The sequence below is a fragment of the Eriocheir sinensis genome, chromosome 61 (genome assembly GCF_024679095.1).
Source record: "Eriocheir sinensis breed Jianghai 21 chromosome 61, ASM2467909v1, whole genome shotgun sequence".
NCBI classification, from domain to species: domain Eukaryota; kingdom Metazoa; phylum Arthropoda; class Malacostraca; order Decapoda; family Varunidae; genus Eriocheir; species Eriocheir sinensis.
In genome coordinates, this window is record NC_066569.1 from 7,780,662 (window position 1) to 7,801,993 (window position 21,332).

General features: G+C 40.5%; 1 protein-coding gene across 2 annotated transcripts in view; it reads right to left on the reverse strand.

The window, feature by feature from the left end:
* Positions 1 to 1,138: 1,138 nt before the first annotated feature.
* LOC126986321 (WD repeat domain phosphoinositide-interacting protein 2-like) overlaps positions 1,139 to 21,332 on the reverse strand; it is a 36,610-nt gene continuing 16,416 nt past the window's right edge. Inside the window, exons 9-11 of one of the 2 annotated variants that reach the window (XM_050842324.1) lie at positions 20,699 to 20,799; positions 13,362 to 13,433; positions 1,139 to 5,241 (exon numbers count right to left, since the gene is read on the reverse strand). In XM_050842324.1, the coding sequence (XP_050698281.1) occupies positions 5,147 to 5,241; positions 13,362 to 13,433; positions 20,699 to 20,799 (268 nt within the window). In that variant the 3' untranslated portion in view covers positions 1,139 to 5,146. The remainder of the gene's footprint in view (positions 5,242 to 13,361; positions 13,434 to 20,698; positions 20,800 to 21,332) is intronic. The other variant, XM_050842325.1, reaches the window with a different exon arrangement.

Here is a 21,332-nt window from a genome sequence, read left to right on the forward strand (position 1 = left end):
TCTCTCTCTCTCCTTAACCAGAACACTTTGCATACTTAATTCAATTTTACAAAGAAGTGAAATAGCTACTCTCTCTCTCTCTCTCTCCTTCCCCTACTCTTTGAACATATATTTTTATACCATACACACACACACACACACACACACACAAAAAAAAAAAAAAAAAAAGGCCTCCCCTACACACACAACCTTATATCCCATCTATTCTGCCACCTATGATTGTAGACTACTTCCTCCTTCTTCTTTTCCTCCTCCTCCTCCTCCTCTTCCTCTTTAACTTTCCTACTCTGTCTCCTCCTCCTCCGTTGATTTTTCCATTTCTCTTCCTCCTCCTCCTCTTTTTCTTTAACTTTCCTTCTCTGTCTCCTCTTCCTCCTCCTGTTCTTCTATTTCTCCTCCTCCTTCAAAATACCTTCACGTCAATTCTCTCGAAGAACCAAAATTGTTTATATTGTCTTATTAATTAAACTCAGCAAGGATAACAAGGAGCAGCGTATATTTATCTTTGATGCGGCGGAAGGGAGCGGAGGAGTATTTTCTTTATCTGTCATGCAAGTCGTGTGAAGGGAGGGAGGGAGGGTTGAGGCGAAGCAAATTTTTGTCTTAACTACGTATTTTAATTTGTTTTTTTATCTTCACTTTTTCATTTTTGTTTTTTATCTTTTTTTTATTTTAGTTTTTTTTATTTTAACTTCCATTTTTTTATTTTAACTTTTCCATTTGTTTTGTTTCAACTTCATCTTTTTTAATAAGTTTTTTTTATTTAAACTTTTCCATTTTTGTTTTTTAGTTGAACTTTTCCATTTGTTTTTTATCTTAACCTTTTCCATTTTCATTTTTTATCTTCACATTTTCATTTTTGCTTTTTGTTTTGTCTTCCTGGCTTGTACTTTTGTGTTCGCCTGTATTCATATAAGTTCTGATAATGGCAACTCTTTCTTCCCCTGTCTACACGTAAAAAAAAAAATAATAATAATAAATAAAAAAAACAATAAAAAAAAAACAATCCGTGGGGGTTCGATACTTTTTTGCCCATAATACTTACACACGCTACATCAAAAACATAAGAAAAAAAGATAATAAAAGTACCAAAGGAAGAACCCCATATATGTCCACAGATAACAAAAGAAAATACATGTTAATTCAATTCGTTTTAATCACATGTATATACACGCACACAAAAAATAATGTTAAGTTTGTCTTGAAGGATGAGTGAATTGAAATTTGCCGTCATTATTAAAAGTACAACTATCACAATTTTTAGCCCTTATTTTCTCTTCAGGAAATTCACACTCGCACACTCGCACACACGCTCACACACTTTCATTGGGAGAGGAAGGGAATGGAGAGGAGGAAGGGGGAAAGAGGAAAGGGGGAAAATAGGAAAGTGAGGTTTTGCGGAAGAACAGAAAAGGAAAGAGCGAACGAAGGAAGGAAAAAGGGTAATTGAAAGAGGAAAATCTAGATGAATGCATAGATGGAAGGGGAAATAAAAGAGGAAATAGATAAACACAAGATAAAATGGAAAAACAGTGAAGTTATAGCAATGGATGGAATGGAGAGCAGGAAGAGGGAAAGGGGAATGAAAGAAGGGGAAAAAGGAAAGTGTGATTTTATGGGAGAACAGAAGAGGAAAGAGGAATGAAAGAAAAGGGAAAATAGGGAAAGTGTGATTTTATGGGAGAACAGAAGAGGAAAGAGGAATGAAAGAAAAGGGAAAATAGGGAAAGTGTGATTTTATGGGAGAACAGAAAAGGAAGGAATGAAGAAAAGAAGGAAAAAGGGAAATACAAAGAGGGAAATACAGATGAATGCAGAGATGGAAGGGGAAAAAATAGGAAAGTATGATTTTATGGGAGAACAGAAGAGGAAGGAATGAAGAAAGGAAGGAAAAAGGAAATACAAAGAGGGAAATACAGATGAATGCATAGATGGAAGGGGAAAAAATAGGAAAGTGTGATTTTATGGGAGAACAGAAGAGGAAAGAATGAAGAAAAGAAGGAAAAAGGGAAATACAAAGAGGGAAATACAGATGAATGCTAGATGGAAGGGGAAAAAAAAAAGAAAAAAAAAGAGGAAACAGATTAATACAAGACAAAATGGAAAAATGGTGAAGTTGTAGCAATTAAAGTATAAAAAACAGGTGAATAAAAAACATGCCAGGCAGTGCAACAAACAAACACACACACAGACATATACAAACACACACATACACTGATCACTGTATAAGTCACACAATCCAAGGTACATATCTGGTTTGGCCTCACACACACACACACACACACACACACACACACACACACACACAGGGGCAGCACCTCAGTCCAACAGCAAGTCTCCGTCACCACCCACACCAAACAGAGCTCCAGGTTGGTTTGGTCTCCCCTTAAGTGCCGAAACCTAGCCTCGGAGGACCGCCTCGACTTGCCGAAGACTTGGAACCTTCTTGTGTGGTATAAATTTAACTTCCTATTAAGTGCCGAAGACTGGGTAATGGGTCCTTGTATGGTACTGGGCGGATATACATAGAGAAGATATACTGCGAGAAATTCTGTAGTCTGGCGGTTCAAGGAAAAACAAACAGACCGGAAGAGTTATTGAACTTACTATTAAGCGCCATAGACTAGGTAAATGGTCCTTGTATGGTACTGATGCACTTGAAGATACTGCAAGAAATTGTGTAGTCTGGTACCTGATAGAAAACCAAGCAGCCCAGTAAATTAGTTTGAGACTCTATTAACCCTTTCATTGATAAACGCTTGCAGTGAGCGGCAGGCGTATTTGCTGGTGGTGCTAAACGCTTACTGTGAGCTCCACCCGCACTCAAATCTCCCGCGTATGAGTGTTTCAACAATATTTCTCACAACACAGGATTGCCAATGGAGTGAGTTCTCCACTAAATTTGGTGGAAAATTATATCAGCCTAGCGTGGAAAATCTACGGACAAGTAACTGGTGGATGTTCTTTTCCAATATAGTGGCATTTTTGCATAGCTTCACCTATCACCTGACTGATTCTTTGACTAAATAATTGTAAATATTGCAGTTGGCAATACTACCTTGCCAGAACCTCAAGGAGAGATGTCTGCAGTTCCCTCAAAGTGGCTGATCATCACGCACGCACTGACGTAAGTGTTCACATTCGACACTCCCTGAACGAGTATGTACGTTCACAGAAGAGTTGGTTTTTAGCTGTGAGGAATAGTTCTTGAGATACAGAGGTCAAAAGAGACCCCCCATTGGGCTGTCCCACACTAAGCGCAAAGAAAGGGTTAAGGACTGACAACTAAGTAAAAAGTCCTTGTATGGTATTTGGTGACTAGGGAAGCTTATGCACTTGAAGCAGTCCGACGGTTGATATAAACACCAAACCAGCCTGCAGGTTAGTTAGGTTCGGGGGGCGGGTGACAGACACGAGCTGGACTTCGGAAACGACCCATCGCGATCGACCTAAGTATCGTAACTTTATGTATAGAATATAATGTGCATACGAGTTACTTCCCTCCCTCCCTCTCTTCCTTCCTTCCGTCTTTTTCCATATATAAATACTCTCTTAGCTAGCAATGATTTTTTTTATTTTTTTACAAAGTGCTGCTAAACTCACTACTGCTCTTCGCTACAAGGCCCTAAAAAAATATGAAGGGAAAATATGTGACGGGGTGAGAGAATACAAAGACAATGAAGGTAAAATACAGAACTATGAAAAAAAATATGCTTAAGATTGTAAAGAAAAAAATACACTGTACATTTTTTTTTTGAGTCTGCCCGAGTGAACATTCATGATTGCAGACTAACTCCTCCTCCTCCTCCTCTTCTTCCTCCTCCTCTTCTTCTTTAGATTTCCTACTCTTCTCCTCCTCCTCCTCCTCCTCCTTGTCTTCTTTAAATTTCCTACTTTCCTTCTCCTCCTTTTTTTTTTATTTCTACTCTTCTCCTTTTTCTCCTCCTCCTTCTCCTCCTCTTCTTTAAATTTCCTACTCTTCTCCTCCTCCTCCTCCTCCTCCTCCTCCTCCTCCTCCTTGTCTTCTTTAAATTTCCTACTTTCCTTCTCCTTTTTTTATTTTTATTTCTACTCTTCTCCTTTTTCTCCTCCTCCTTCTCCTCCTCTTCTTTAAATTTCCTACTCTTCTCCTCCTCCTCCTCCTTCTTTCATTCTTTTTTTCATCTCCTTCTTCTAATCTTCTCTTCTAACTCCCCTTTCCTCATATCCTCTACTTCTTCTTCTCACTAACTTTCCGATCTTCCTCCTCCTCCTCCTCTTCTTCTTCTTCCTTTAAATCTTCCCTTTTTCTAATCTTCTTTTTACTTCTCTATAACATCCTCTTCCCTTACATTTTTTTGTCCTTATTTCTTCCTCCTCCTCCTCCTCCTCCTTCTCCTTTTTTTCTTCCTCAAAATCACAATCTCTGGCAAATATTTGACCCAATACAATATACAATGCTGATCCTCCTTCTCCTCCTCCTCCTCCTCTTAATGTGGTATATGTGTGATTTTCAAAAGTTCACATAAGTGCAAAAAACACATTAAACTCTTCCCCTCCTCCTCCTCTTCCTCCTTTCTTCCTCCCTTCCTCCTTCCCTCCTCCACAGACATCAGAATGTGAAAGAAAACCAATATCTCCTCTGAAGGGAAGAGGAGAAGAGAGAGAGGGTGAGGAAAGAGGGAAGAGGGGAAAAAAGGAAGAAAGGAAAGGACACAGGAAAAGGAAGAAAGAAAGGAAGGAGAAGAAAAGCAAAGGATGGAAATTGCAAAAGAAATAAGGAAGGAAGGAAGGAAGGAAAGGAAAGGAAAAGGGAAACTGCAAAGGAAAGGAAGGAAAGAGGGAAAGAAAGAAGAAACGGAAATAGGAAAATGGAGGGAAAAGGAAGGAAAAAGAGGGACAAGAAAAAAAATATATAAAACAAAATAAAAAAGAAGGAAAGGAAGGAAAGAAAAAAGAGAAAGAAGGGAAGAAAAAATGAAGGATAAAGAAAAAAGAAAAACAAAAAGACAAGAAATAAAGGGAGGGAGGGAGGGAGGAAGAGGAAGAAAACGAGAAAAAAAAAATCACACAAAAAAAAAAAACACCTAAACCACCACCACCACCACCACCTTCAAACCTTCCTCCTCCTCCTCCTCCTCCTCCTCCTCCTCCTCCTCTGATGGCCTTAGACGGGAGGAAACTCATTATCATCGTCAAACTTCAGGACACTTTTCGGGGGTGACTCACAAGCCGCCGCCATCTCACTCATCTTGTCGGCCTCTGTGGGGGGGAGAGAGAGAGAGAGAGAGAGTGAGTGAGTGAGTGAGTGAGAGATTAAGTGTGTAAGTGAGTGTGTGTGTGTGTGTGAGTCAGTTAAGAAATGATGAATGAACGTGAGACAGTGAGTGAGTGAGTGAGTGAGAGTGCATGAGTGTGAGTCAGTTAAGAAATGCTGAATGAAGGTGAGAGTGAATAAGTGAATAAGAGAGTGAGTGAGTGAGTGTGTGAGTCAGTTAAGAGAAGATGAATGAAGATGAGAGAGAGGAAGTCTATATGAGGAAGTGAGAGAAAGGGAGTGAGTGAGTAAGTGTGAATCAGCTGAGAAGAGGAGTGAATGAGGGAGGGAGGGAGGGAGTCTTTGCAAGTGTGTGAGTGAGCTGAGTGTGGGAAGGTGAGTGCATGACTGACTGACTGACGGACTGACTGACTGAGGGTAAGAGTTTTATTTTATTGGAGTAAGTTTAGAAGACATAATAAAAGAAGGAGTCAATTTTAAGGAGAATAAAAGAAAGTGGAGAGTGAGTGAGTGACTGAGTGAGTGAGTGAGTGACTGACTGACTGACTGAATGAATGAATGAATGAGGGTAAGGGTTTTATTTCATTTGAGTAAGTTTAGATGACATAATAAAAGAAAGAGTCAATTTTAAGGAGAATATAAGAAAGTGGAGAGTGAATGACTGACTGACTGACTGACTGACTACTTGACTGACTGACTGATAGTTAGATAGTCAATTTTAAGGAAAGGAAGAATAAAAAGTGAGTGAGTGAGTGAGTGAGTGACTGACTGACTAAGTTTTTTATTTCAGTGAGTATGAGTAACAGAGGAGAATAATAATGTAGACCAAATAGGAAAATAAGGGAAGGAGGATAATGATAAAAATGAAGTAGGCAAATACTAGGAGGAACTATACCATAAACAAAAGAAAATGGGGAAGGGAAGGGAAGAAAGGGGGACTTAAAAAAAATGGAAAAGGGAAACTTGCAAAAAAAGTGGAAAGGAGGAACTTGCAAAAAAAGTGGAAAGGGGGAACTTGCAAAAAGAAAAGTGGAAAGGGGGAACTTGCAAAAAAAGTGGAAAGGGGGAACTTGCAAAAAAAGTGGAAAGGGGGAACTTGCAAAAAAAGTGGAAAGGGGGAACTTGCAAAAAAAGTGGAAAGGGGGAACTTGCAAAAAAGTGGAAAGGGGGAACTTGCAAAGAACAGTGGAAAGGCGGAAATTGCAAAAAAATTGGAAAGGGGAACTTGCAAAAAAAGTGGAAAGGGGGAACTTGAAAAAAAAGTGGAAAGGGGGAACTTGCAAAAAAAGTGGAAAGGGGGAACTTGCAAAAAAAGTGGAAAGGGGAACTTGAAAAAAAAGTGGAAAGGGGGAACTTGAAAAAAAAGTGGAAAGGGGGAACTTGAAAAAAAAGTGGAAAGGGGAAGTTGCAAAAAAGTGGAAAGGGGGAACTTGCTAAAAAAAGTGGAAAGGAAAGTGGAAAAGGGGGAACTTGAAAAAAAAGTGGAAAGGGGGGAGCTTGCAAAATAAAAAAAGTGGAAAGGAAAGTGGAAAAGGGGGAACTTGCAAAAAAAAAGTGGAAAGGGGAAGTTGCAAAAAAGTGGAAAGGAAAGTGGAATAGGGGGAACTTGCAAAAAATAAAGTGGAAAGGAAAGTGGAAAAGGGGGAACTTGCAAAAAATAAAGTGGAAAGGAAAGTGGAAAAGGGGGAACTTGCAAAAAATAAAGTGGAAAGGAAAGTGGAAAAGGGGGAACTTGCAAAAAGAAAAGTGGAAAGGGGGAACTTGCAAAAAAAAAGTGGAAATGAAAGTGGAATTCAAGAAACACTCCAGGTGACACAACACACTTTACGTAACACTAATGAGACACCTGACTGGGGGGGAGGGGGAAAGGGGAGGAAAACAACAACAACAACAACAACAACAATAGCCAGGTAATCATGAAGGTGAAAAACACACACAAACATCTTGAGTCTATGTACACATACACACATAACGCACACATCTACACATACATAAATACGTACATACATGGTCATTGTGTGTGTATTGTGAGTTTGAATGTATGTGTGTATGTGAGTGTGCTAGTCATATGTCTCATCTTCCTTCCCTACACCATCTCCTCACTGTGAACGCAACCACTACCTTACATCACAGTCTCGTTCTGTCTTAATTCCCTCGGTAATCTCACCTTTTTCCTTCTCCCAACAACATTTCTTTACTAAGATTACTAACACTATCATCCTCACTTTACATCATAGTCCTATTTTGAGTCTTTTCCTTAACCCGGTAGCTGCGGGGATCATGTTTCTTAAAGGCCCCTCTAAGCGAGAAAAATGAGAAAAAAAATCATCACACACGCAAACCATTTCATGATATGTATCAACGCATCTGTGATCAGTTTATGCATCATCTATTTTGGGGGTTTATACCATGGCAAAAATTTGGCCCGTTGCTGCTACACGGTAAAGCCACAAATTTGGCCCGTCGCTGGTACACGGTAAAGCCACAAATTTGGCCCGTCGCTGGTACACGGTAAAGCCACAAATTTGGCCCGTCGCTGGTACACGGTAAAGCCACAAATTTGGCCCGTCGCCGCTACTGGGTTAAGTAGTCCCACCTTTTTCTTTGTCCCTAAATCATCTCTCCCTATGACTACTATAATTACCACCATCACTGCTATCTTACATCTAGCCTTGTCTCAATTCCCTCCACAGCCCATCCTTTCTTCCCCCATCATTACAGCTCCTTCCTAACAAGTATCGTCACATCAAGTCACCTCTCCACCCGAAATTGACCTCTCTTTAGGCCACTCTTTACGTTTGTCTATTATGGGAGCGGTGAGTAGCGGGCTTTTTTTCTGTACTCTTTTTATGCCCGTGAGCCATCTTCGTTGTAAAAAATAAATAAATAAAAATAAAAATATCAGCCCATGACTCCTTTGCTGTCTCATACACGCTCCTGTGCTCCTATTGACGGTGAAGAGGTGTTAGGTTAGGTTAGGTTAGGTTAGGTTAGGTTGCATGCATTCAAAAGCCAAGTGGAAGCCTTTTATATGTACAGGTAAGGTAGTAGGTAAGTTAGGTTAGGTTGCATGCATTCAAAAGCCAAGTGGAAGCCTTTTATATGTACAGGTAAGGTAGAAGGTAGGTTAGGTTAGGTTAGGTTAGGTTGCATGCATTCAAAAGCCAAGTGGAAGCCTTTTATATGTACAGGTAAGGTAGTAGGTAGGGTTATGCTCCATGCAGTAAAAGAAATATAAATGTTAGAAATTAATAAGTAAAAGAAAAAAAATCTGCAAAGGGAAAGAGCAGAATAAATGTAAAAGGATAATGGGTTTGCACAGTTCCTTACACAAGATGATGGAGACTTAACCTGGTAGCAGCGACAGGCCAAATTTGTGGCTTTACCGTGTAGTAGCGACGGGCTAAATTTGTGGCTTTACCGTGTAGCAGCAACGGGCCAAATTTGTGGCTTTACCGTGTAGCAGCGACGGGCCAAATTTGTGGCTTTACCGTGCACCAGCGACAGACCAAATTTGTGGCTTTACCGTGTAGCAGCGACGGGCCAAATTTGTGGCTTTACCGTGTAGCAGCGATGGGCCAAATTTGTGGCTTTACCGTGTAGCAGTGACGGGCCAAATTTGTGGCTTTACCGTGTAGCAGCGACGGGCCAAATTTTTGCCATGATATAAACCCCCCAAAATTGATGATGCATAAACTGATCACAAATGCGTTGATATATATTATGAAATGGTTCGCGTGAGTGATGATTTTTTTCTCATTTTCTCGCTTAGAGGGACCAGTAAGAAACATGATCCCTGCAGCTACTGGGTTAAAAATACGATAAACTTAGTCAAAATAATCAACGAAAGAAAACAACATGATAAACTTAAAATCAAAATAATCAATGAAAGAAATCAATCAAGACTTATATAAATGATCCCATGTTGTTGTTGTTCTTGTTGTTATAATTCATGCACTGTCAAGGGCAATGAAGTGGAGTGAGGGAGTGAGGTTTATCAAGAGGTGGAGGAAGTATATGGCGTGGGTGATGTGCTGTACAGTGTTAGGTTAATTTTAAAAGCACCTTTCTGTTTAGTACCCATATCAGGAAAAAGAATACAGTCATCCCTCAAATAGTACAGTTTTCAATAGTTCGGTTTCGGTTTTATACGGATTGTTATAGAAGATCTTTTAGGATTTTTAAATTTCCTGCTTGTCGGGAAATTTAAAAATCCTAAAACATCTTAGAAAATCCACATAAAACCAAAACCGAACTATTGGAAACTGTACTATTTGAGGGTCGGCTGTATATGCAGTGGGTGATGTGCTGTACAGTGTAAGGTTAGTTTTAAAAGCACCTTTCTGTTTAGTACCCATATCAGGAAAAAGAATAGTAGCAATGTACATACAAAGAAAAATTACCCGGGCTACAAGAATCAACCCATATATGCCGGGAAAAAAACACTCTTTTTGTTGCCCTTGAGCCGTCTCCTTTGTCGTAAAAAAAAAAAAAAAAAAAAAAAACATGCACTGACGCTATCCAGAATAAAATATAATTAAACTGATGGGACAATATGATTTTCCAGTGTCTAGGTCTTCTAACAGTCAGCTTCATTATTTTTTCTACTATTATCCCTTTGTATTGTGTGATATTTCAACGGTAAAGATGTTGAACTGCATTGACATTAACCCGGTAGCAGCGACGGGCCAAATTTGTGGCTTTACCGTGTACCAGTGACAGGCCAAATTTGTGGCTTTATCGTGTACCAGCGACGGGCCAAATTTGTGGCTTTACCAATACCAGTAATGGGCCAAATTTGTGGCTTTACCGTGTACCAGCAACGGGCCAAATTTGTGGCTTTACCGTGTACCAGCGACAGGCCAAATTTGTGGCTTTACCGTGTACCAGTAACGGGCCAAATTTGTGGCTTTACCGTGTATCAGCGACAGGCCAAATTTGTGGCTTTACCGTGTACCAGCGACAGGCCAAATTTGTGGCTTTACCGTGTATCAGCGACAGGCCAAATTTGTGCCATGATATAAACCTCCAAAAAGATGATACATAATCTGATCACAAATGCTTTGATATATATTATGAAATGGTTTGTGTGAGGGGTGATTTTTTCTCATTTTTCTCGCTAAGAGGGACCATTAAGAAACATGATCCCCGCAGCTACCGGGTTAACGAAGGAGAAGGTACAAACCACGCCACCTTGTGATTGAACATAGGGGACTCTACTATTTTGTAAGCAACATTCCAATAATAAAAATGTTGAACTGAACTGATGTGTAATGCAAAGCAGGAAGCGTAAACCACACCAACATGTAACTGAATGTATAGGAACCCTTCGGAACACATAACCTAAACAACACACATAATTCCTACACCTCAACCTCCCTGACCACATAGCATTTTGTTTCTTTGTTTACGTTCGACCATCCTGATATGCGTACTAATGGTGGTGGATGGTGCGTACAAACTGGAGAATGTATACCTTACCTTTATATAAACAATGGGTGGGTGGTGTGGGGAATATACTGTGCGGGAAACAGGGGAGTGGGGTGAGGGAGGGTTGTGGGGGGTGGGGTGCAGGGAAGAGGACACTAAAGGGTGGGACTACTGGGGTGCTAGGAAGGAGTCATAAGAGGAGAACATGCTGAAGGAAGAAAAGAATGGAGTGAACATGGAAGCAAGATGGAAAGAAGGAAAAAGATGTGAGATTAAGAGAAAAAAAATGTAGAAGAGGAGGAACATGCTGGGAAAGAAGAGAAAGGACGTAAGAAAGAGACTACAAGATAAAAAGAAATAAAGAAATGAAAGGAAGCAAGATGGAAAGGAAAAAAATGTGAGATTAAGAGAGAGAAAAAATATGAAGAAGGAGAAGAAAAAGAACATGATGGGAAGGAAGAGAAAGGAGATAAGAAAGACTGCAAGATAAAAATAAATAAAGAAAGGGATGTTAGGAGAGGAAGAGAAAAACTTATCATAGTAACCTCACATACAAGGCACGGACAGAGAAAGAGAGAGAAAGGAAAACAGAGAACATGCTGGGAAAAGAGGGAAAGGAGATAAGAGAGAGACTGCAAGATAAAAAGAAATAAAGAAAGAGATGTTAGGATAGGAACAGAGAGAGACAAAGTGATAACCATTGACATATACATAGTAACCTCACAATACAAGGCACGGACAGAGAAAGAGAGAGACAGGAAAACAGAGAACAGGCTGGGAAGGAAGAGAAAGGAGATAAGAAAACACTGCAAGATAAAATAAAGAAAGGGATGCTGGGAGAGGAAGAGACAAACTTATCATAGTAACCTCACATACAAGGCACGGACAGAGAAAGAGAGAGACAGGAAAACAGAGAACAGGCTGGGAAGGAAGGGAAAGGAGATAAGAAAACACTGCAAGATAAAATAAAGAAAGGGATGCTGGGAGAGGAAGAGACATCATAGTAACCTCACATACAAGGCACGGACAGAGAAAGAGAGAGACAGGAAAACAGAGAACAGGCTGGGAAGGAAGAGAAAGGAGATAAGAAAACACTGCAAGATAAAATAAAGAAAGGGATGCTGGGAGAGGAAGAGACATCATAGTAACCTCACATACAAGGCACGGACAGAGAAAGAGAGACAGGAAAACAGGGAACAGGCTGGGAAAGGAGAGAAAGGAGATAAGAAAACACTGCAAGATAAAATAAAGAAAGGGATGCTGGGAGAGGAAGAGACAAACTTATCATAGTAACTTCACAATACAAGGCCCGGACAGAGAAAGAGAGAGACAGGAAAACAGGGAACAGGCTGGGAAAAGAGAAAGGAGGTAAAAAAACACTGCAAGATAAAAAGAAATAAAGAAATGAAAGGAAGCAAGATGGAAAGAAGGAAAAAGATGTGAGATTATGTAAGAAAAAAATGTAGAAGAGGAAGAACGAGAACAGGCTGGGAAAAGAGAGAAGGGGGGTAAGAAAGAGACTGCAAGATAAAATAAATATAGGGATGCTGGGAGAGGAAGAGAGGAACTTAAAGTGATAACCATTGATATATATTCACAGTAACCTGGCAATACAAGACACGGACAGAGAGCGAGAGAGAGAAGGGTCATACACGGAAGGACAGACAAGACTCCTAAACACAGAGAGACACATCAACAGAAATAGCCATAAACAAAGAGAAACAGCGAAGGAAACATCACAGAAGAACACACTAGACTACTTAAAACAAAAGACACAAGTAGCATTTAGGAGCACCAGAAAATATGGGACCACAGAAAACGACAACTTGGAACACAGAAACAGAGATGAGAGAAATACAGAAAATAACAACTTGAAACACGGAAACAGAGTCGAGAGAAATACAGAAAATAACAACTTGAAACACGGAAACAGAGACAAGGGAAATACAGAAAATGACAACTTGGAACACAGAAGAAACAAGAGAAAGAGATATAAACAGGAGACACTAACATAAGACACAACAACAGCGACAGAATTAGGGGGAAACCGAGAGAAAAAGACTACATGAAGACAGCGGAAAGTTTTGGAAAGTTTCGTTTAGTCGGCGCAACATCTGTGGACAACTCGGAACACAGGACTAAAGACAACAAGAGCAGGGGAGCTAAACAGGAGAAGGAAGAGGAAAACGCAGCATCACAGAAAGACATACAGGCGAGAAAGACTTCAAGCGGGGTAGACTAAGACAAAAAGGAGAAGGGGCACCATACCACGGAAGCGACAGACAGACAGAGGGATAGACTAGGTTCAAGGGAAGATCACAAGGCATGAACAGACAGACAGACACGAGAGACAGACAGACAGCAGGGTAGACTAAAACCAAAAGGAGAAGGGACACCAGAACACGGAACAGACAGACAGACAGAGGGATAGACTAGGTTCAAGGGAAGATCACAAGGCATAAACAGGCAGACAGACAGACACAAAGGGACAGATATAGACAGACAAGATACACAGACAGACAAACAGGCGAGATTAAAATGAAGAGGAGATGAGGAAGAAGAGGGTCACCATAACACAAAGAGACAAATTAACAGATAGGCAGACAGGCAGACAGACAGCGGGGTAGACTATGTAGTTTCAAGGGTAGACGACGAGGGCGCATGTCACATCTACCTGTCATCACGGTCACCGCAGGCCCCCTCACCACTCCTGCATAGCTGCCTTCCCCTCCGCCTCCCGAGCTCACTGCAGCGGACAGGTTGGTGGTGTGAGGGTGGTGGTGGTGGGGGAGGAGGAGGAGGGGGGGGAGGGAAGAGAAGCAGGTGGTTGGTTTGGGTGTCACTAACTGGTTGACTGGTTGACTGGTTGGTTGGTTGACTAACTGGTTGGTTGGTTATGGAAGCTTCTCTATATGTGTGTGTGTGTATGTGATGGTGATGATAGTACCAGTAGTAGTAGTAGTAGTAGTAGTAGTAGTAGTAGTAGTAGTAGTAATAGTAGTAGTAGTAGTAGTAGTAGTAGTAGTAGTAGTAGTAGTAGTAGTAGTAGTAGTAGTAGTAGTAGAAAAAGTACCATTGTCATCCACCATTCCACAGTCCAATTAAAATACCTCATCTAAACACACATTATTCTCCCTCAAAGAAATAATGTCAATAAAATGAACACCTCACCTTGACCAAACCACAGTCCCCATTTGAATATCTATACACACACATGCACACACACAGCATAGGCCTTCATCTGCATAGGCCTACTCTCTGTCTTCTTGCGTCACCTTGCGTTCTTATGTTCCTATGAAGACTGGTATAAGAAGTAGAGTCAGTAGTGTTAACAGTAGTAGTAGTAGTAGTAGTAGAAAGTAGCATTGATCACCAAGTAGTTTTTGAAGTGGTAGTAGTAATGGTTGTAGTAGTAGTAGTAGTAGTAGTAGTAGTAGTAAAAGAAGCTGTTATTTCCTCTCCCACAAGCCCAACCAGTGCCACACAACCCAACCACCAACAGACAACCATACCTTACCTTACCTTACCTTACCTTACCTAACCTAACCTGTCCAAGCATTTGTGCCTGAAGGGGGGAGGACTAACCTAACCTAACCTGTCCAAGCATTTGTGCCTGAAGGAGGGAGGACTAACCTAACCTAACCTAACCTGTCCAAGCATTTGTGCCTGAAGGGGGGAGGACTAAGACAAACCTGTACAAACAAAACAGTCCCCCCCCGGCATGCCTGACAAAAACAACACCAACACTCTCTCAGCATCTTCCTTAACGCTTAACCTCTTTGCCGTGAGAGAAGAAAATGGGCAACCAGCAGTAATGGGTAACCTGCTGTATAATTAGGGGAGTATTTAATGGGTAACAGCTGTATAATTAGGGGAGTATTTAATGGATAACCTGCTGTATAATTAGGGGAGTATTTAATGGGTAACAGCTGTATAATTAGGGGAGTATTTAATAGGTAAACTGCTGTATAATTAGGAGAGTATTTAAAGGATAGGCAGCTGCATTGTTAATTTAAGCAAGCTACCACGATTAACCCATATGAAGAAAAAAATAATAAATACACACAGCACAAAAAATTGACCTCGGCTACAGGAATCAACCCAAACCAGGAAAAAAAGGGATGATTATTAGGGTGTTCATTGCTTGGTGCCGCAGCTGCATGGTCAAATGGCGCCGACCAGGAAAAAATAAATAAATAAATAAAAAAATAAATAAATAAATAAATAAAAAAAATTACCCATGTTGCAAGAATGAGCCCATATTAGATAAAAAAAAGAGGGTAAAAATGAACCTACAGTATCATTATAAGCAAGAATTGGGTAGGAAGCTGAATCATTAACTTTTCAAAAATCGTCAATCAATTATAAAACATTAATGAATAAAAAGCTAGAATTTCCTTGTGTTGGATTGTGAGCGTTGTTTTTGTCAGGGCATAGGAGTGGGCGGTGGGTGTATTTCTATCATTATTCTGTGGTTGTGTTATACTTTTTGTCTCTCTCTCTCTCTCTCTCTCTCTCTCTCTCTCTCTCTCTTGGCTGAATAAAGAGTAATGACTAAGGCCCACCAGACTGCAGGCTCAGAAACTACAAAATGAACCAGAGTTATACAATGGACAAAACAAGTGCAAGTCTCTCTCTCTCTCTCTCTCGGCTGAATAAAGAGTATTGACTACGGCCCACCAGACTGCAGGCTCAGAAAACACAAAGAGAACAAGGTTGGAATTATAAAACACTTTCATTTCCCACATCAGTTATTTCCAAAGGCCTTAGTGGAGACCAATCGGGTTCTAATGAGTGTTCTTTTAGGTTCATGGTACAGGAGAGGTGTCAAACTACCACCAGGGTCATAAAACTACTCCTGTAAATGCCCACAACTCCTACGAAAGCCTTGTCAAATATGTTTCTTCAGGTTCATGGTACAGAAGAGGTGTCAAACTACCACCAGGGTCATAAAACTACCCCTAGAAATGCCCCAAACTCCTATGAAAGCCTTGTCAAATAGGTGCTCTTGGGCGGCAAAATGTCTTATCATACGACCCCAAGAGTATTACAATAGACAAAACAAGTGCAAGCAAACAGGCGACTACTTCAACTGCAAACTACCATGAAAACTACAATGAAAAGGATGAAACAAGTGCAAGCAAACAGACTATTACTTCAACTGCAAACTACCATGAAAACTACAATGAAAAGGATGAAACAAGTGCAAGCAAACAGACTATTACTTCAACTGCAAACTACTACCATGAAAACTACAATGAAAAGGATGAAACAAGTGCAAGCAAACAGACTATTACTTCAACTGCAGACTACCATGAAAACTACAATGAAAAGGATGAAACAAGTGCAAGCAAACAGACTATTACTTCAACTGCAAACTACCATGAAAACTACAATGAAAAGGATGAAACAAGTGCAAGCAAACAGACTATTACTTCAACTGCAAACTACCATGAAAACTACAATGAAAAGGATGAAACTACGGAGTGCTTACCTGCTAAAGTTGGACGCATATATCAAGATACTTTAGGTGGACCAGGTGCGGAAATTCACTACCCGGCAAAGCTGTCATTTCAACCATAACAAGGCATACAATATCTTTTTTTTTTTACGACTTCACCTATAGCGTCGGTAGGCTTTCTTCAGGGTGCAGGAAATTTTTATAGTGGCGCCATTTATGCTAGGCTCATGCTGCCCCCCGGAACTCATTCTTGATTCACTTGGACGGTTTCTTCTAGAGTCCAGGTTGATGGGTGGGCTTCAGGACAGCATGTGGGTAGTCTTAGGCCACTCGCGGTGACTGAAAAATCCCAGGTGGTAGCGTGGGGATTCGAACCGACGCTGTCCATGGCGCGGTGAATTGTAGGCCCACACGCTAACCACTCAGTCACCGCCTACCCCAAATATATATGTCGGTTGTTTATCATTTGAAATAGTCTTTAATTTTTTGTATATGGTAAAACAAATCTATTATGTTGTGAACGTATCGAATTTTAGGATAGTAACGATGATTTATGACCTTGACCATAGTAGCGCAGTGTTGTGAATTCATTTCCACATATGAATCATCGTTACATTCCTAAAATTCGATACGTTCACAACATGATATCAACGTGTTTTACCATATACAAAATGACTATAAAATTGCCATATGAGATACTATGCCTTGTTGTGGTTGAAGCGACTGCACCGCCGGGTTGAGAATTCCCACACCCGCTCCACCCAAAGCATCTTCATACCTGCATCCGACTTTACTATGAAAAGAGAACACTGACTACAAACAATCAACACAATGACAAACTACAATGAGGAATAAGAGAAAGACTATACACAACACATGAAAACATACAGCGAAAAGGAAAAGGGGAAACAAAGACCGACAATCTCTATTTTAAAACTCCAGGTGAATAAAAAATAAAATAAAAATGTATAATAGGAATAAAATAAAACCACCTCATTATGAATATTAACAAAACTGATGAACATGAACAAATAGAACATAAAAAAGCTACATAAAAAAATAAAATCAATCAATAAAATAATGCTAAAAACTAACTAGGAATGAAGACAAAATTGCGTGAAACATCAAAACAAACTCAAAACAAATTACACTGTTTAATGAAGGTCAAAAATGGCATAAAAAAAAAAAAAAATTAATAAGTGAGCTAATATATAAAAACGGTAAACAGATAAACTAATAATGGAACAAATTAATAAAAACTAGAAAAAATACAGTCAAAAAAACAATGAATGTACATCAGAAAAAAAAAATGAGTAAGTACAGAGTAAAATAATCAGTTAAAAGAAAACCATAATAAGTTAATAAGTAAATAAGTGCACATATAAGAACAACCAAGTGTGTAAATAATCCCCAGAGAGTAGAACCAAAAGAACAGTGAGACTTGATTAATTAAAGTAAGGCGTTAGGGTTGCACGTACACACACTCAAAAAAGTATCATCACTGTGAGATCCGACGAGTTTCACACTAAGCGTTAGGGTTGTACATGCACACGCTCAAAAAAGTATCGTCACTGTGAGATCCGACGAGTTTCACACTAAGCGTTAGGGTTGTACATGCACACGCTCAAAAAAGTATCGTCACTCTGAGATCCGACGAGTTTCACACTGAGGAACCCGGTAGTCTCGGCAGGGTTGGTAAGGCTCCACCTGTGTGTTTCGTGAAGAGTTACTGTGCCAGCTCAAATTCTACCGCTTCATTTACGAGTGCCGCTCACGTGATTGAAGCCATTGAAGCCACACCAAACACACGCAGCAATACCAACATGAATAGCCTGTTATCAATGGATTCGTCCTTTGTACTGAATGTGTGACGGTACTTATTTGAGTCTGTGTACATGTTAACCCGGTAGCAGTGATGGGCTAAATCTGTGGCTTTCCCGTGCACCACCGACGGGCCAAATTTTTGCCTTGACAAACCCCCCAAAAAATAGAGGATGCATAAACTGATCACAAACACATTGATATATATTGTCTAATGTGATGATTTTTTCTCATTAATTTGCATAGAGGAGCCTTTAAGAATCATGATACCCGCAGCTACTGGATTAATAGTGTCATGGTTATACCCAGGGCGAGACGAACCATTTATAGAGAGGGCCAAAGTTAAAATCCAAACAGTGCAAATTGGTGAAAATATGACAAACTTGATTAGAGTATGACATAAGAGTTGTATGTGTATGTTAAGTGTCATTATTATACCCAGGGCAAGATGAACCAAAACCAGAGAGGGCTGAAGTCATAATCCGAAGTGTGAATTGATGAAAATATGACAAACCCTGCCGTAATAACTTGTCCCATCATCATAACAAACCCTGCCGTAATAACCTGTCCAAGCATCATAACAAACCCTGCCGTAATAACCTGTCCCATCATCATAACAAACCCTGCCGTAATAACCTGTCCCAGCATAACAAACCCTGCCGTAATAACCTGTCCCATCATCATAACAAACCCTGCCGTAATAACCTGTCCCATCATCATAACAAACCCTGCCGTAATAACCTGTCCAAGCATTAGTGACTGGAGGAGGGGGGGCGAGGGGGGGCGAGAGGGGGCAGTTCAACAGTCCAACAGTGTCAATATAAGCACCCAAACCAATCTATATTCTCAACAGTGATCCTTTATTTCTACTCAACACCAGATACTAGAGAGATTTCCTGTGTGTTTTTTTTTTTACAACAAAGGAGACAGCTCAAGGGCACAAAAAAAAAAGGAAACAATAATATAAAAAAAGCCCGCTACTCACTGCTCCTATAAAAAGAATCAAAAGAGGTGGCCGAGCTTGCTAAAATTTCCATCTTTTTATATCAACGCCAAACACTACACAAGTAACTTTTGTAGTGTTTTGTGCTCGGTTGAGCTTACACATGTGCTGTACCGGACTGTAAAACTGGACCTACGACAAATCTACACAAACACAACAGTCCCCCACACCGTGCCTGACAAAAACAACTCTCGTCACCTCTCAGCATCTTCCTTTCCCAGTGTTTAATCTCTTTACTACCAGAGAATGAAACGGGTTGGCAGATGCATCTTTAACCCCGTAGCAGCGACGGGCCAAATTTGTGGCTTTACCGTGTACCAGCGACGGGGCCAAATTTTTGCCATGATATAAACCCCCCAAAAAATAGATGATGCATAAACTGATCACAAATGCGTTGATATATATTATGAAATGGTTTGTGTGAGTGATGATTTTTCTCATTTTTCTCGCTTTGAGGGGCCTTTAAGACTAACTGAATGACTGATGACTGCCTTACTGGGTGACAATGAACGAAAAAATGCCATGATTGACTGACTAACTGACTGACTAACGGATGACAATGGAAGAAAAAATGCCGCAGTTGACTGACTAACTGACTGACGGATGACTGACTGATTTGGGAGACAACGAAGACAAAAAATTAAGTGCAGGGATACAGAGACAACAACAACAACAACCAAGGTGAGTGACTGGTTGAATGGTTGAATGGATGACCGACATATTGAGTGACGATGAGGAGGTGCAGGGAAGCAGAACCAACAGAATAACACCAGGCCAATAAAATGCAGCGTCAAAACCGAGCCTACAAAATAAAGTATGTCACAACCAGGCCTATGTAATTATAAGGTGCATTAAGAGACCTACAAACTCTGGGAAAACAATGCCTATAAAATTCCAAGGTGAAGCAAAGCCAGGCCTATGAAAAAGTAAATAAAACAGGCATACAAGATAAAAAAAAATAGCAAAATATGACCTACAAAAATCAAAACTGGGACAACTAGGCCTACAAAATTACAAGTGCAGCAAAACCAGGCCTATGAAACAGTAAAAACAGGTATACAAGTTGAGAGGCAAATAATATAGCAAAATAAAAACCTACAAAAATCAAAACTGGGACAACCAGGCCTACATAATTATAAGGTGCAGCAAAACCAGGCCTATGAAAAAGTAAAAACAGGTATACAAGTTGAGAGGCAAAAAATATGGCAAAATAAAAACCTACAAAAATCAAAACTGGGACAACTAGGCCTACATAATTATAAGGTGCAGCAGAACCAGGCCTATGAAAAAGTAAAAACAGGTATACAAGTTGAGAGGCAAAAAATATGGCAAAATAAAACCTACAAAAATCAAAACTGAGACAACTAGGCCTACATAATTATAAGGTGCAGCAAAACCAGGCCTATGAAAAAGTAAAAACAGGTATACAAGTTGAGGCAAAAAATATGGCAAAATAAAACCTACAAAAATCAAAACTGTGGGACAACTAGGCCTACAAAATTACAAGGAGCAACAATTTAGCAAAACCAGGCCTATGAAAAAACAAACAAAAACAGGCATACAAATTGAGAGGCAAAAAATATGGCAAAATAAAACCTACAAAAATCAAAACTAAGGGACAACTAGGCCTACAAAACTTCAAGCAGCAACAGACATCCGGGATACACAATCACTTTCACAGGGTTGCCGTCAACAGGCTCATACACCTTCGTAATAGCTTTCTCACCTGGTTCGGTCTTTTTGGCCCCCCCAGGGTAGGGTCCAGGGGCAGCGGCGGCGGCGGCAGTGCCCTCCCCAGTGGTGACGCCCCCCTCGGTCCCATCCAGCCTGGGGGAGGAGGTGGAGAATGGAGACTAGAGTATAAAGCCACATGTGTATTGCTGGTGTCTTTCTTTCCTCCCTTTCTCTCCCTTTTCCTTCTCTGCATCACCTCCCTTTCCTCCCTTTTCCTTCTCTACATCACCTCCCTTTCCTCCCTTTTCCTTCTCTGCATCACCTCCCTTTCCTCCCTTTTCCTTCTCTACATCACCTGCTTTTCCTCCCTTTCTCTCCCTTTTCCTTCTCTACATCACCTCCCTTTCCTCCCTTTTCCTTCTCTACATCACCTACTTTTCCTCCCCTTCTCTCCCTTTTCCTTCTCTGCATCACCTCCCTTTCCTCCCTTTTCCTTCTCTACATCACCTACTTTTCCTCCCCTTCTCTCCCTTTTCCTTCTCTGCATCACCTCCTTTTCCTCCCTTTCTCTCCCTTTTCCTTCTCTACATCACCTACTTTTCCTCCCTTTCTCTCCCTTTTCCTTCTCTGCATCACCTCCCTTTCCTCCCTTTTCCTTCTCTACATCACCTACTTTTCCTCCCCTT